At 39.3% G+C, this 16,949-nt stretch overlaps 1 protein-coding gene across 9 annotated transcripts in view; it reads right to left on the reverse strand.

Moving 5' to 3' along the window:
- Positions 1-16,949, reverse strand: part of SYTL2 (synaptotagmin like 2) — a 64,833-nt gene that overhangs the window by 12,260 nt on the left and 35,624 nt on the right. For 2 of the 9 annotated variants that reach the window (XM_030558673.1, XM_030558634.1), the window contains exons 6-11: positions 15,936-16,820; positions 10,092-14,708; positions 8,089-8,187; positions 6,495-6,548; positions 2,884-2,931; positions 1,461-1,555 (exon numbers count right to left, since the gene is read on the reverse strand). In XM_030558673.1, the coding sequence (XP_030414533.1) occupies positions 1,461-1,555; positions 2,884-2,931; positions 6,495-6,548; positions 8,089-8,187; positions 10,092-14,708; positions 15,936-16,820 (5,798 nt within the window). The remainder of the gene's footprint in view (positions 1-1,460; positions 1,556-2,883; positions 2,932-6,494; positions 6,549-8,088; positions 8,188-10,091; positions 14,709-15,935; positions 16,821-16,949) is intronic. The other 7 variants (XM_030558683.1, XM_030558643.1, XM_030558699.1 and 4 more) reach the window with 6 other exon arrangements.

Consider the following 16,949-nt stretch of genomic DNA (forward strand, 5'->3'; position numbering starts at 1 on the left):
GTAGTGCAGTGCAAGCAATTAATAATTCCTTAAATTAGATCATGCTTCTGCTTTTCATGTGGGAAGTTAGTTGTACTAAAAACCAAAAAAAGGTTAGAGGGAAACACCATACATTTTAGAGTTTGCTACCTGTGTTACAAGTTGAAATCTTGATCTAAAATTTACTTTTACACCTTTTGTGCAGTTTAATTAGGCTCATTAGTTTTGCTTTCTCATGCATTAGCTCAGTATAATAATGCAATTTATAATGCTAAAAATCTTTAACCACTCTGATTCAATTCAAGTGGTTTAGTTAAAGGAAAATGTTCAAGACAGAGGAGCACACAAGGCAACAAATGGCTTTTGGGGGATGCTTTAGCAGTTACATCAAGAGACTTGGGTTCGGTGTTACTCAGCCAGACACATGCCTGTGGAAACTCCTGTCCATCCACCTGTTTGTTCTTAGGAGAAACACACTGTCTATCCTATTCAAGAAAGCCGAATATTTTGGACTGAGGGTGGGGCCAAATTTCAGACTGAGTCCATAAACAGAACACCCTGTCAGCTGTCTCCTCTCTTCTACAGGGAAGGGATCCAGCTCAAACAACCCATGCTGACTGCAACTGGGGCAGCATGGCACGGGGAGAAAGCTAATCCTGCAGGTAGCAATGTAGGTGCTCATTTTTAGCACATCTGTGTTCTTAAGTCATTAGTGTTCTGGCATTCACTAATGCAACTCCACCAGTGAATATACTAATTGGAGCTAATTGGCTCAGGGATTTTTAGATGACGACAACATGGACAACCCTGGTCAACTACAGGTTTTGTTTTTGGCATACACAGATGAGTCCCAAAGGGTTCATTCACTCCAAGGCCAATCAACAACTGCTTCTTAAGAAGCCGGCAGACTTTCAACTAGCTCAGATGCTTTACCCACAAGAGCAGAGCATGCTGTCTGCAACACTGAGCATCTACTGATTCAGGGAATGAGACAGATTTCTAACTGAACCCCAGTCTCAGACAGGCTACCAAGCTGATGTCCCCAGCATACTGCTATGGGAGAAGTCACCAGATGGTAATATTACACATCTTCTTACAAGCTCCCTTTCTTAGCATGTGAGCAGTGTACAGTCTGAAAAAATACTCTATTGTTAGTTTTTTGATTGAGATTGTTTAAGGGTTGTTGCAAACAGTAAGAGTGTTTGCTCTCTGTCTTAATTGCTCTAACTAGCAAACAAACAGTTCTTGATGGAGAGTCGCATCCCAGGAACTGAGCATTGCTACTTGGGCTGAGATTTCTGAACGAGGCAATTGCCTACATGCTATTTAGGCCCCCTCTGTTCAAGTTCTGGTGTACAGGTACTGAGAAGAAACCCCAACCCCACACCACTGATTCAAAAGTAAGCTGATCTGGAAGACCCCCAAAAACAATACATGAAATTACTCCTCTTTATACTAATTTTTAAAAATCAGATACATGCCTCCTCTTGTAGAAATGCTGGTACTGACTGGCTCAGTCTTTTGAGTTTTTCAGGATTTGAAAACTGGTGATCCAGGTCTGAAGGCACTGTGGAGACTAAAGAGCAGCAATTCAAGTTTTAAAAATATCCTGTCTTCTGACATTAACCAAACTTGGTCCTAATAAGCAGAGATTGGGATAGATTACTTTGGACAAAAATACATTTACATGCACATGCTGCATCCACATGTAACTTGTATGCAAGATATTTCATAGATTCATCAATGTTAAGGGTAGAAGAGACCATTATGGTTGTCTAGTCCAACCTGTACAACAGGCTAAAGAACCTTGATTCACTATGTTGTGCTGTACATAAAATATAATTTTTGCATATAATTATGTAATACACTAACCCAGGTGCTGAATGAAAGTTTTGACCACAAATATAAAGATTAACTTTAAAAAACCTTTTCCCTGCCAACTCTTAAGGTTTCTGATTTCCTCCTAGAGCAGAAGAAGGAACCATGCTTTTTAGACATGAACAATGTCACTAAATGCAGCTGAGATAACAGAACTATGGCTCTTGATCAGTAAATAAAGGCCAAGCCCTGCTCTCCTTACTCGTGCAATTAGTCTCATTCATGTCAATGGGATTATTCATACATTAGATGAGCAGGGTTTAGTCCCAGAAGAGGAAGTAATTTTCAAATATTCTGATTTGGTTACATATAATGTAGTCTGTTAATGATTCGGTATCTAAAGCACGTCTGTTCACCTTCAAAAGTGTTTTCATTGAATTACACTGCCGAATTCTTAATTTAATACATTGTCCATAGCAACAGTGCAGAAGCTAGCCTTGCATATAACGATTTATACCAAACCAATGGTTCTCAACCTTATGCTATCGCATGATCTTTTCCATCCCAGGAGTCCAGCCCCATTTAGGAATATGGGAAAGGTAAGGAGAACCGCACCCCCACCCAACACCTGTTCAAAGCCTCCAGGTTGAGGACTTAGGCACTATACATGATGTTTGCAAAACTGCACTAACTGCTTTTGCTACAATGTCATGCAGTATCATTTCCTATGACAGACAAGTAACATCAATTTGGCAGCATGCCAGATACAACCAAGGTTAAGTGTGCATGCGAATGTTGTAGCAACCATGTACAATTCCTCCCCAGATGTCACACACGTGCATCCCAAACAAACTTGGTACAAGACAAGGTCTCTCAGTCCAATTACCCCAAAACTGAAATTGTACCTCAAGGTTACATTGAAAACACGCAAGGCATTGTTGGCACGCTGTTAGCTTTGTGAGCTGCAGCATTTAGTAACAAAAACAAAGTCCAGACTTGTTTGTTAGTTGATATTAAATAAAATGGATTTGAAACTAAATCAGTGGAGTTATATCCACTGGTTGATGGAAAGATCCTGTTACTCACTTCCTTGTACATTTTCATTTGTCTCTTGTTGCTGATCGGTTTTCTGATCTGCTCAGAAGGGCAACATTGAGAACAATACATTGTCATTCAATAGTAAAGATATCAGATTTGTATAAATAACAAGGAGTCTTTGTGGCACCTTAGAGACTAACAAATTTATCTGGGCACAAACTTTCATGGGCTAAAACCCACTTCATCAGATGCATGGAGCGGAAAATACAGAGGTAGGTATAAATACACAGCACAGGAAAAGATGGGAGTTGCCTTAACAACTGGGGAGTCAGTGCTAACGAGCCAATTCAATTAAGGTGGAAGTGGGCTATTCTCAACAGTTGACAAGAAGGAGTGAATATACCAAGGGAGGAAAAAAACACTTTTGTAGTGTTAATGAGGCCAATGAAATCAAGGTGGCCCATTTGAAACAGTTGACAAGAAGGTGTGAGTATCAGCAGGGGGAAATTAGTTTTTGTAGTGACCCATCCACTCCCAGTCTTTATTTAGGCCTAATTTGATGGTGTCTAGTTTTGCAAATTAATTCCAGTTCTGCAGTTTCTCGTTGGAGTCTGTTTTTGAAGTTTTTTTTATTGAAGAACTGCCACTTTTAAGTCTGTTATTGAGTGTCAAGAGAGATTGACATGTTCTCCTACTGGTTTTTGAATGTTATAATTCTTGATGTCTGATTTGTACAATTGATACCTTCAAGTCAGCAGGACTGCTATGGGTACCAGCATGGCCCCACAGTATGACAACATTTTTATGGCTTACTTAGAACAACACTTCCTCAGCTCTCATCCCCCAACACCCCTACTCTACTTGCGCTACATTGATGACATCATCATCTGGACCCATAGGAAGGAGGTCCTTGAGGAATTCCACCAGGATTTCAACCTCAGCCTGGACCAGTCCACACAAGAGATCCACTTCTTAGACACTACAGTGCAAATAAGCAACAGTCACATAAACACCACCCTATACCGGAAACCTACTGACTGCTATACTTATCTACATGCCTCCAGTTTTCATCCAGACCACATTACATGATCCATTGTCTACAGCCAAGCTCTAAGATACAACCGCATTTGCTCCAATACCTCAGAAAGAGACAAACACCTACAGGATCTCTATCAAGCATTCTTAAAACTATAATACTCACCTGATGAAGTGAAGAAACAGATTGATAGAGCCAGAAGGGTACCCAGAAGTCACCTACCACAGTACAGGCCCAACAAAGAAAGTAACACAACGTCACTAGTCATCACCTAGAGCCCCCAACTAAAATCTCTCCAGCGCATCATCAAGGATCTACAACCTATCCTGAAGAACGATCCCTCACTCTCACAGACCTTGGGAAACAGGACAGTCCTCGCCTACAGACAGTCCCCCAACCTGAAGCAAATACTCACCAGCAACTAAACACCACACAACAAAAACACTAACCCAGGAACCATTCCCTGCAACAGACCCTGTTGCCAACTCTGTCCACATATCTATTCAAGGGACACCATCATAGGACCTAAACACACCAGCCACATCATCAAGGGCTCATTCACCTGCACATCTACCAGTGTGATATATACCATCATGTGCCAGCAATGCCCCTCTGCCATGTACTTTGGCCAAACTGGACAGTCTCTACATAAAAGAATAAATGGACACAAATCTGACATCAGGAATTATAACATTCAAAAACAATTAGGAGAACACTTCAATCTCCCTGAACACTCAATAATAGACTTAAAAGTGGCAATTCTTCAACAAAAAAAATCTTCAAAAACAGACTCCAACGAGAAACTGCAGAATTGGAATTAATTTGCAAACTGGAAACCATCAAAATAGGCCTGAATAAAGACTGGGAGTGGGTGGCTCACTACAAAAACTAACATCCCCCTGGTGATACTCACACCGTCTGGTCAACTATTTGAAATGGGACACCATGATTACACTGGCGTCATTAACACTACAAAAGTGATTTTTCCTCCCTTAGTATTCACCCCTTCTTTTCAACTATTGAAAATAACCCACTTCCACCTTAAATGAATTGGCTCGTTAGCACTTACCCCCTCCCCCCATGGTAGGGCAACACTCATCTTTTCATGTGCTGTGTATTTATACTTGCCTCTATATTTTCCACTCTATGCATCTGATGAAGTGAGTTTTAGTCCATGAAAGCTTATGCCCAAATAAATTTGTTAGTCTCTAAGGTACCATAAGGACTCCTCGTTGTTTTTGCTGATACCGACTAATAAGATTACCACTCTGAAACTTGTCACCAAGTTTGTATAGTGATTGTAGAACCAGACACTTTATACATCAACCTGAAGATCATCTTTCGTCCTCCTTCACAATCATCATTGGACTAGATTTCCAAGATCCCATATCATCCCTCACTATACATTTGGGGCATTTTCCTTTTTGACAATCTGGAGTGCAACCGATGCAATACCTCGTGAGCAAGTGAAGTCTAAGCATTAAAGGCGGGATTTTAAAAAATGCTTCAGTACTGACTCGAGGCCACTGCCTCTGAAATCAACATTTGACCAAGTACTGAGCACTTTGGAAACTCCCAGCCTATATTTGTCAGAACAGATATTTGTGTCAGTCTTTACCATGACTGACTGGAGCACAAAAATAATCTGGCTGCTTGAAAAGACAAAAACCCCACCCTTTCAGCTCAATTATATGTAGACATTTCAAATATATTTTAATTGAAATCCACAGTTATGTCCCCAGTTCAGGGAAATGCTTTAGTACATGCTAAAAGGCCCACTGATTACTCACTGCACCATGCAATGAACAGCAGCGTAGGGCCCAAAGTGCGCTATGATCAGACTAACTACAAAACACACTGAAGCCCCTAAAAGAGAGTCAGAAATAAATACAACTAAGTGTGACTAGTTTTAGAACTGTGGTGCCACTGGATAACACTTAAAAGGAAGTAAAAATGCATTATATACCACCATATGCAGTGTCACTATCTCAGTGTAACCTAGTCATTTTTTACTGTTTTAAATTCAGGATCCATTAGTCCATATTTAAAAACACTCACTCAATGACATCAGTGGGAGATTTGTGCACATATATGATGTTGAATTTGGCCCATGCAATGTACCAGATGAATTTATAAGTGAACTAGTAGATCATCAGCATCAAGAGTAAACAAGCCAGTGGCTTATCCATTATCTCAGAGCAAGCAAATCCACTTGTGTCTTAAGTCTCTGCTTTGCTGGATAGAACCATCTTACAGTGCAACAAATGAGCATGCTAATTCGATATTTTAGCAGCCCAATTCTTCATTGAGTCAATACCCAAAGCACTCATTGACTTCAGTGGTCACGACACATGTGGAATGCCTGAAGGATCAAGCCCAGATAACACACTGTGTGACCAACAAAGTTTCTTACAACAATAGTGGGATATAACAATAGTAACATATTGTTTAGAAATAAAAGCAAAGGTAGAGAAATGCTACCCACGTATTTAAATCATGCAGAAATTAACTAAAGTAAATTACCAGCAGTGATAGAATTCTGAAATTCACCAACTGTTTGGCTAGTAAGTGGAGGACACTGAAAAAAATACTATGTTCATGCAGACACAAAGAAGATATTTACCATCTTCAGCACTAAGTACTAATTCTTCTTTTGGAATATCTATTTTTCCTTTATCTGTGCAGGAAAAAGTAACAGTTAGTAAGTTTGCTGTTCAGGAAGATAGTATGGATTATAGTGGCAGCCACAGAGTTTATAAGAAATAAAGGTCAAAATCAGCAGAGCCACATCCAAGGTTAAATGCACAAAGTTAAATGCTGTCCATAAAACACTTTCTACTTTGACTACAAAATTCAACTAGTTTGCTATAAAGGGAACTCTCTTGTCATTGTTTAATGCAGTTTACCTCAGTACAGTGCTGTACTGATGCCTGAGGTCCTATAGTCAGTTACAAATAAGTAACAGCATATTAAAAAAAAGAGAGAGACAGAGAGTTCTTATGTCTGTATTTTAAACTACTGTAAGATGCCTGAATTGGCCAGCTCCTTCCAAAACCCAAAGCTCTATTCATAAATTTCTACATGCATGAAGTTTCACACATTTTCCCTATTATGCACAGCAATCAATAAGATATTGAAAAATACATAACCATGAACATAGGAGTAAGTGAAATTCTGAATACAAGTATATTTGATTGCATAATTTAAATAGGAACTCAGAGCCAAATTTACTGCTGGTGCAAGTAGGTGTAATTCTACTGAAGTCAGTGCAGTTGCTCTCACTTGCACCACTCATTAATTGGGCCCATATCCATTTGTGGGTGAAAGTAGATATTGATCTGTTGCTCCTTTGGGTGCTTACACATCCCCTTATTGTATAAGAAGCACAAAGCCCACTACTGAGCAAAGCCATACTGATTAAGACCAGTTCAATGGATATTTCTCAGAAGTCTCCTGAGTGGATACATTTACATGAGCACTCCTGTGTAAACTCCATGCAAGTTATTTATAAATAGAGCTGGCTCACAAGAGAAAACTATAACCATTGAGATCATTTCAGGAGACTCAAGGCCAATCTGGCTTTAAAAATGAAACAAAAACAAAACAAAAAAAACCCATGCAAATGGGAGGACAGGATTAAATGTTTTCTCAGTCATAACCCAGACATTTATAGATTTACAGCTAGTGGCAGAAAAGCATTAAGTAAATCTTTAAAACTTGCTAGTGGAATTAGGAATGGACATGGCAGTTGCATCCTTGCCTGCTGCCTATTTCCTGCCACTGCAGGTATAATCATTGTTACAAAGATGGCCATCTGAATGGAATGTGAGAGGAGATGAAAGAAGGGGTTGAGAAAGCATGTCTTAATTAAATGTGCAAAAGAGAATCTTATTTTATATTCAGCTGTGACTGAGAATGAAATACAGGAATAAGTGTTCAAAATGAGCATTCAGTATTGAAATCAAAACCTGGTCAAAAGCACCATTTAGACTAGAGCACTGCTCCTTACTTCTTATTCAGAAGCCAAGTTATAAAGTATGGCAGTTATTTATTTACTTATTTTGGATGCTCATTCTGAGGATAGTTTTCCTGCCGAAACCCATGGTTGGAATATTAGAGTGCCAGTTGGTGAAGATGTATGGAAGAACAGTACCGTAAATAAGTATTTTTAAGCTTAGTTGGGGGCAAGGAAGACAGCAGACAAGCTTTGTGCTCACTTGATGTGGCTGATGGAATGTCCTCTAGACTTTTGGAAGGCCTTTGCCTATCTGCACTCCTTTTCAAAGCCTTCAAAATAGGATCTAATTCTTCTGAACCTGTCACGAGACAAAATACATGAACACTGCACAAACAGACAGACATGTCTTTTTAAATGAGAGCCACTTAAGAAATCAATGGCTATTTTTAACTAACGGAGAGATATATTTAACCCTTAGCAAAACATTAAAAATTCTAGTTTTGACAACTGTGAAAGACCAAAAGAAAAATGAGGGAAAGGTGCAGATGTTTAGTCATGGATTTGGAGACATAATGAAATTCTAAATTACTAGGTAAAAATACATGCACTACCAAAGACCAGCAGGATCAATAGTCACTGAATTTAATAGCTTATATTATTTGGACACAGGCTTTCAGGAATACATATTTTAGAAGTGATTTAACTGGAAGCTGCCATGGCAGCATTGTATTGACTTGGGGGAAAAAAGGAAGTTTTACAGTAATTTTTAAGAGTTACGGAGCAAAAATTTACCCTCCGGTGTGTGTGTTTAGGACTCCTACTGATCAACAGATGTGCCCCGTGATCATATGGCCTATTTTTTTGTCTACATACACACATACTAGAGGTAGGCAAACTAATTCAGACTCATTGCTTGAGATGGACACATTGACACAGCTGTATCTACAAATAAGCAGGAGTCTAGCTAGAAAACCAAACCCTGTTATAGAACTGCTTCCTGATGGAGAATATCACTTTGGGTGCTAACAGTGAGGGTTATTTTAATAATGGGAATGTGTTTCTATTTGAATTTAAAAAAACAACAACAGAGACCACAATTCGTGTCATGTAGTCCAAACAGCAGCCATAGGAAAACTCAACTGCTACCACCATGGGACAGATTTCAGATTTTAGAAGTTAATGGTCTCATCTGTCCCAGTTGGCAGTTCCATATGCCATCTCATCCCTTCAAAAATCCCTTTCTGCCACCTTCCCCCACCCTCCCCATGAGCAAAAGTGACCCAAAATGCTTCGCTTTAGTTACGGTGCAAAGCCTGAAGCCCTTGCTCAATATTTACTCATTCTTCACTTAGGCCAGAAGTTCCATTGGCTTCAGTTGGGTTTTGCCCGAGTTAAGAGTGAGGAATTAAGGATCACAGCTGGCAGCCGCTGCAAATTTCACCAGTTTCTCAGTCTCTCCAGTTAAGAGGAACAATCCTGATTTCTTGGAACAAATATTAAATTAACCCTCCATCTGAAGCGACTCCAATAGTTTACTTACATTGGCACTGCCTATCTCATACTGTACAGGAGACCAGAGCCACTCTAGTGTTGCCATCTGTTCCAGATGTATCTCTATTTGAATACTAATTTTTCAGTGGAAGATAACACTAAGTGAACATAGCCCCATGTTCTGGTGCAACAGGCTGCCACAATGAATTGATTAAGGTGGGGTGGGCCTTCTCCTTTGCACATTGTGGTGTAAGTACACATTAGAAAGCAGAAGCAAATATCTGGTTTAGCCAGATATCGCTTGCTAATGGGGCCCCTTTCTTACATCAGCCAGTAAAACACTGTTTAAAAAAAAAAGATAAAAGATAAAAGAAAAAAAAAAGGCTCTAAAGTCCAAAGTTTAAATAATGGAACTCACTGTTCCCACTTTGAACAAACTGCCACAAGGCGAAGAAACAGATGCAGAAAGCCAGACTCTCTCTCTCTATGGGCATGCAATAGGGTTATTCCAGCCCAAATCCCCGTTCTGCAAGTCACACTGAATGCATGTCTTTTCAAAACAGCTGCTGACTCAGGCATTAAAAAAATTCATTAGAAAAGATGCCCAGATGGTTCAGTTAAGAAAATGAATGAGAATCTCAGTCAGGCTTTTGGTTCACCATTCTTAAGGTACATTATCAAAAAAATTCTAGGCTTTATTCTTAAATTAATAAAAGAAGAAGAAGAAATAAAAATCCAGAATCACTGATTTAAGAATTCAAAAATGCTCACAGGTTGAACCTGAAAGATCAGAGCCAAAACTTATGGCGTCATCATCATCATCATAAGGAGATGCTAGGACCAGCTCAACTTTACTTATTTTGGAGGAGCGATCATCATCTTTAAGTGGTGTGCTTGGTCTCCTGAATCTAAATGGTGCATTCACTTCAGATGTTGCCTCACTGGCATCTGCTAAGGAAGCGCTTTTATCAACCTCCTTTCCTGCTGCTTCCTCTCTCTCATTTTCATTTTTTATCTTCATCTTATGCGTCTTGAAAACAGCCGCGCCATTCTCTCTTTCCTTGAGAAGTGCGTCAGGTGATGCCAGGTTAGTCTGTACTGTTTTCTCAAATGCTACATTTCTTACAGGGAGAGTAGAACCTCTCACTTCATTTACCACAAGATCTTCCTTTAGGGCTTTGTCATTTTGTTTCAAAGTCTCTCTCTTGATTGGTATCTTAAACTCTGTGCGATAGCCACTTGAAGCACTTGGACCAGCAAGTGGCATTTTAATGGCTAGACTTTCCTTTTCTGCTTGAGACACAGAGTTATTGGGTCTTTCCTGTTTTCCCATCTTCATTGGCAGCTGAGATGAAACATCAGATGCTTCTTTAAGAAGTTTTTCTAAGCAGATATTCAATACACTGCATTCTGCTTTTGTTGGAGCAACAGTTTTCTCTACAGTTTCTTCTGTTTCCTGGGGATGGTCCATCTCTTGTTGGTAAGGGGAATATGCACTCTGATTAGGCTGTGTTCTACCCTGTATTACGCTATCCACGCTCTTCAGCTTAAGAGGTGGAGTTTCAGAGGCTTCCTTAAGCAGTTTCTGCAGACTAGCATTAAAGTCTCCAAGCTCAGATTTGGAAGGAGCAACAGCTTTTGCTATGGTTTCATTTACTTCTTGAGGATGGTCAATATCTGGCTGATAAGTTAAGTCTACGCTCTGATTAGGCTGCATCCCCATACTCTTCTGCATCACATTGTCCGTGTTTTTCAGTTGAGGAGTTTGCATTTCAGAGACTTCCCTCAGCAGTTTCTTTAACCCAGAATTAAATTCACTAAGTTCTGCTTTGGAAGGAGCAACGGCTTTTTTGACTGTTTCATTTACTTCTTGAGGATGATTGATTTCCTGTTGGTAAGTGGAATTCACACTCTGATTAGGTTGTATCCTAACATTCCCCATACTATACATCTCACGGTTCAATCTTTTTAGTTCAGAAGGTGGCATTTCAGAGACCACCTTCAGCAGTTTTTCTAATCCAGAATTCAATTCCCTGAGTTCCGATTTGGAAGGAGCAACAGCTTTTTCTACAGTTTCCTTTACTTCTTGAGGATGGTCAATATCTAGCAGGTAAGAGGAATTCACACTCCGATTAGACTGTATCCTAACATGCATCTCATTGTCAAAGCTTTTCTGTTCAGAGGGTGGCATTTCAGAAGCTTCCTTGAGTAGTTTCTGCAAACTAGCATTAAATTCACAGAGTTCAGGTTTTGGCTGAACTGTTTTTACTAGTATTTCAGTCACTTCATGATGGTTACCAGGAGAAACAGGATGATCAATCTGATCCTCTAGCCGAGAGCTTACATTTTCTCCATTTTTTGCATATAAAGGTAACAGCACTTTAGCTGCTTTTTCATTTGGTTTCTCCAAGCATGTATTGATTGGGTTAACATTATCCGGATATGGAACTGTACTTCTCTCTACAGTCCCAATTACATTTGGAGCCCCAACCCTTCCTTGGGCAGTAACAGAAATAGCCTGGTCAGTCTCTGTGATCCGCTTATAATATCTTCGCTGATCTTCTTCAGGCACATTCTCAGACACTGCTTTTTTACTGTTATCTACACTGTACGATGAAAATGAGATTGCGGATGCTTCCTTAAGTAGTTTCTTTAAACCAGCATCCAGATCATGGAATTCAGCTTTTGGTGGAACTGTGGTTTTTTCTACAGTCTCTGAGACTGCCTCTCCAGGAGGCTGTGCTTCATTCTGGGTCACAACATAAGCAGTTATGCCAGGACACATTGCCTTTTGGGAAGAGCTTGGAATGAATTCTTTATGAGACTTCTCTCTCTGGATACCCTCATCCACATCTGCTGCTTGATGCAATGGACAGGAAGCGTCAGATTCCTTAAGCAGCTTCCCCAGACCAATTTTTAGCTCATCAAGTTCATCTTTGGGTGGAACGACTGTTCTTTCTATAGTTTCTTTTACTTCTTGAGGAAGCACTTCCTCTCTTTGAGATGTAGGATAAGTGTTGTGACTCCGTTCCATCACCTTTTCAAAAAATCTTCTCTGCCCAGGACAAGAAACTGTCTCTTCAGAAATATTTTCTGTTATGTTCTGACTAGAAGATGATGATATTTTGGAGGTTTCCTTTAGCAGTTTCTCTAGCCCAGCATTAAATGCATCAAGTTGAGCCTTTGATGGAGCAAAAGTTTTGTCTACAGTCTCTATAACCTCCTCTTCAGGGGATACTGCTATTTCCTTGGAGTCTGTGGGAGCAGTTTTGCTCTGCTTTGTTTTTACAGAAACAATTAGGTGTTCATCAATTCCCAATTCTTTTCTTGGAACACCTTTATCATTAACTAGTTGGATCGATGGCAAGGGTGCCTCAGATATTTCTTTAAGCAGTTTCTGTAAGCCATTGTTAAATGTGCTGTGCTGTTCTTTTGGTGGAACACTCATTTTTTCTATATATTCTTTAACTTCTTGCTCTGGAAGATCCACCTTTTCTTTAGGTTTTGAGATCACTGACTTTCCTACATTTTCCCCCACTGTTTGGAGAGATTCTGTATTTTCTGTTCTTGTCAGATTCACTGACCAAAGAATGGGCTGCCCTTCCTGTCTAGGTGACTCAGGTACTTTGAAGTTTATTGTTTTATCTCTCTCGGGAAGTTGATTTTGCTGTTGAACCATCACTACTTCTTGGCTCGTCTCTGCTCTGCTTTCTTTAAGTTCCTTTGACTCTTTTTTGTTAGTTACTGAACTAATATTACCTGGGGAAGTGGTTTCATTTTTCATATTGGTCCTACTCTGTGATTTAGGTCCAATATCCCAAAAACTTCTCAAACTCTGAAATTGCAGTGGGTTGGAAATTTGATTCTTAGACTCTTCATCTATTTTATCCTTCAAAGACAAAACCTTAAAATTTGGCTTCTGTTGTGTGGAAGAGGGATTTCTGTCATTTTCTGAAGACACTTCTTTCCCATCTTCATACTTCTTTGATGAAGTAGAAGTAAAACCAATTCTTGGTTGCAAATTATTTGCTTTTGGCAATTTTGTAAATTCATTAACCTTACCATCAGACTGAAGTATTTTTCTGGACTTCTCAACAGTATGGTCTGCTTTGGATTTAGCCATTATATCTGGCCCAGTTTTTGAAGACTTTAGAAATTTATCTTTAGATGCCTCGTCATCACTTAGTTCAACTCTTCTGAAGGTAACCAAACTATACTTGTTTTGATCTTTTGATTCAATTGATAGAGATGCTGCAGCATCATCAGTGGGTTTTACTTTGCTATTTCCTTTATTGGTGTATTGTACTGTGCTACTAGCTGATGGGGTAGTACTTAAAATGCCTTCCTTATTTGTATGCCTGGGTCCAGTTTTGTTACTTTCCCAGAAGGCCCTAATATCCCTTACACTTTTCTTTAGTTCCGTATCCTCATCTGAGATTTGTACAGGAGATGGCTGTTTGGATTCATGCTGTGGCAAGACAGGTAGTTTTGTCCTAGGACTACTTGGATCTAGTTGCATACTTCCTTGATCAAGTAAACCAGGTTCTTTTCTCTCTGTTCCTTTATTATCAAATCCAGTCTGTGACTGAACATGGTCTTCTTCCAAGAGAGATTTGATCGTGCATATTTTCTCTTCCTCTTTCTGAACTTGCACATTAGTTTTCAATAGTGAACCTTCATTTAGCTTTTCAGGAGAACTGAAACTCTTCGAACCTGGTTTACCTTTTCCTTCTGTAAGAAATGTTGGTTCTTTATACGCTGCACTTTCATCCTCTGGTTTGTATAACCTTTTGCCTTCTGCAGCTGATTTTTTAAGAATATTTGTTTCATCTAATTTAGTAACTGGAAGATCAGTGACCTGTAAATGCATCTTCTCTCTACCATTTTTGCTCTTTCGAAGTACAATAGGCCCTTTGTTATAGTCTGTTTCTTGAGTCTCTTGACTTAGATTTTCTTTTTTTCCTACTTTTATTATCTGTATGTCTTCTGCATCAGCTGCTGCAGGTTTCAAAACATTGCTTGGTTTCCCATTATTTCCAAATGACAAGTCAATCAATTGTGTATTTTCATCTGTGCTTAGTCCACTATCTTTTGTAGTTATAACTCTTGTCCTGGGTGATAAGTACAGTTCTTCTTTGGACTCTCTCCTTTGGGAGGCTACCGATGGAGTATTCTCATCACCAGTATTGGAGCTTCTTTTAAACCAATCTAATACTTTTGATATGGACTCATCAGCTACCTTCATTAACTCAGCAGCATGTTTGTCAGGCTTGGAAGTGGTTTTAGCACTTTGATCCTCAACAAGAACAGGCTTACCTTGTTGAAGGTCTGCAGAGCTGGCATTTGGCACCTGAGGAGATTTTGTCTTAGCAGAAAGTGGCTGCTGATCTGTAACATAAAATCACCTTTCAAGATAAGGAGTCAATAAACATGATTGTGCTGAAACAGGTTTTCCACCCACCTTGATAAAAAAAATCTAGTAGTGCTAGCTTGTTTCCCCTTCCCATAGCTGTTGTTATTTTAAAAACAACTGTTTACATGAAAACAGCAATCAAAAAGCCAAAATAAAAAAGTGTGATATGATGGGGAAGAGGGGTGGTTCTTGGGAGCCTATCAAAGTTTACCACCAATTTGGAAGAAAGGTTGGAATGGTTTTCCTGCCTTTGGCAGGGATGGGTTAGCCGTATCCTGATATGGGGTAAAATCCACAGAATTTCTTCTTGGGGTACATAAAAATAGTTAGAGCTATTTTTTTGCTTTTAAAATGCATCATATTGCAGGCAAGGTATTTATAAAATATAATTAGTGGGTTAAGAGACTCCTCTAGACATCCATATGATGCTTCACTTTCCACCAAGTCCCCCACTACATGTTACACAAGCTAAAACACAGATATATCCCATATACTTGTTCTTTTAGCTTGAAAAAAATATTTCCAGGTAAGAACATTGATATACTGGCAGCACAGCAATGAAAATAGGCTTGTAGAATAAAACTTGAGCAATTTATGAATGAGTAAAGTCTTAATCCAAATTACAACCTTACAAAAAGTTCACTCTGCAGAAAAACTTACATTTGCTTAAAATTATGGCATTTTGATTCTTACTCAGAAGTGGATTTTTCATCATTTAACTGCCATGCTTTGTATTTAATCACGTTAAAAATAAATCCCCAAATCATAGTTCCATTACCACCACTAACAGACAATAGTGGACTAATTTATTCAGTCCTTATGCAGGCAAAGCTAGCATATTTTGCCTGAGCAAGTATATGGTTGGTCCACCACTGACTGTCTCTTGTTGATAATAAATATGCATATCCACACTTTAGCCTGGACATGTTATTAACCAGTTTCTGTTTAAAATAAATAAATATTTTTTTTAAATTGATCAATCGAGCACATTCCCAAAGACTGAATGTTCAGACAATGCGTAGCATGTGGTTTAGTGTGTGAAACTGGTAAATTAGTAAGCAAGCAGAAATATTCTGAATACAGAAAGCTCTCTCTCTCTCTCGTGACTGGAATATTAATGAGCAGAGTTATTTATGAATCTTTTCAAAATTGTTATTTACTCTTCTCAGTATTAACCCATTTGACTTGTGTTGTTCTCTTACCAATACTGTGTTTGGATGACTCCAAGTCAGGATTTGGGGACTGTTTGGATATGTTTTGAGACAATGTTTCATCAACAGTTTGCACTTCCTGGATATTTGGTGAGATATTACTGGAGGATTTCCTTGGTGTTACAGGTTCCATAGGAAGACTTGTCTTAAGCTGCAAGGTTTCAGTAACTGGTAGGCTTGACCTGTTAGCATCAGAAGAATATGGTGCTGATGTGTCTTCTTGGGAGACATCTCTGTCTCTTGCATTAACATCTAAAGCAGAGGATTGGGAGCGTGGAGATTTTACAGGGAGGGTTTGTTCATTCTGAAGTGCATCTAACCTATTACTGTCATTTTCTGCACTCTTAACATAGTCTGATTCCAGTAAGTCAAACTCTCCTATATCTTTGCCATGTTGCAGCTGGGGGCTCTGAAGAGGTTGTTTTGTACCTATACTGGAAGAGAACCTGACCTGTTTTAGTCTTTCCAGTGAATTTTGTGAGGGGTCTTCTGCAGGAGGATTAGTCTCAGCTACTCTTTCGAGAACAGTTGAAGATGGCAAACTAGTCTTACTCTGATGGTCAAAGGTCTGATTAACACGAAGAACTTCTGAATCAGTGGAACTTGAACTTGAACTGCGTTTCAGAATGCCCCTCGGTGGCGTACCAGCACCACTAACCCGATCAGTCCTTTTAGCAGGTTTGGGAAAAGAACCATCTTTCTCCAGTATGGGATCTGTTATTTTGTAGATGACTTTTCTAGCTTTGGGTACAGGAGGCTGATCTGCAATTCTCTGTGACTCATCATTTTGTTCTCCAGAAGCCTGCCTGTGTTCCTCTGACCTATTATTTAGTACATTTCTCTTGGATTGGGTCTCCTTTGAAGGTGACAGTGTGTCTGCAAGACAAGACATGCATACAAGGGAAAGGGTAAAAACATACTGCAAAACAGATCTCAAGCTTAAGAACATGCATTTAGTCAAAGCACCAAGTGTTTCTACACAGGAAGACAAGCTGAAGACATTCT

This window comes from Gopherus evgoodei, chromosome 1 (genome assembly GCF_007399415.2).
Source record: "Gopherus evgoodei ecotype Sinaloan lineage chromosome 1, rGopEvg1_v1.p, whole genome shotgun sequence".
Lineage (NCBI taxonomy): Eukaryota > Metazoa > Chordata > Testudines > Testudinidae > Gopherus > Gopherus evgoodei.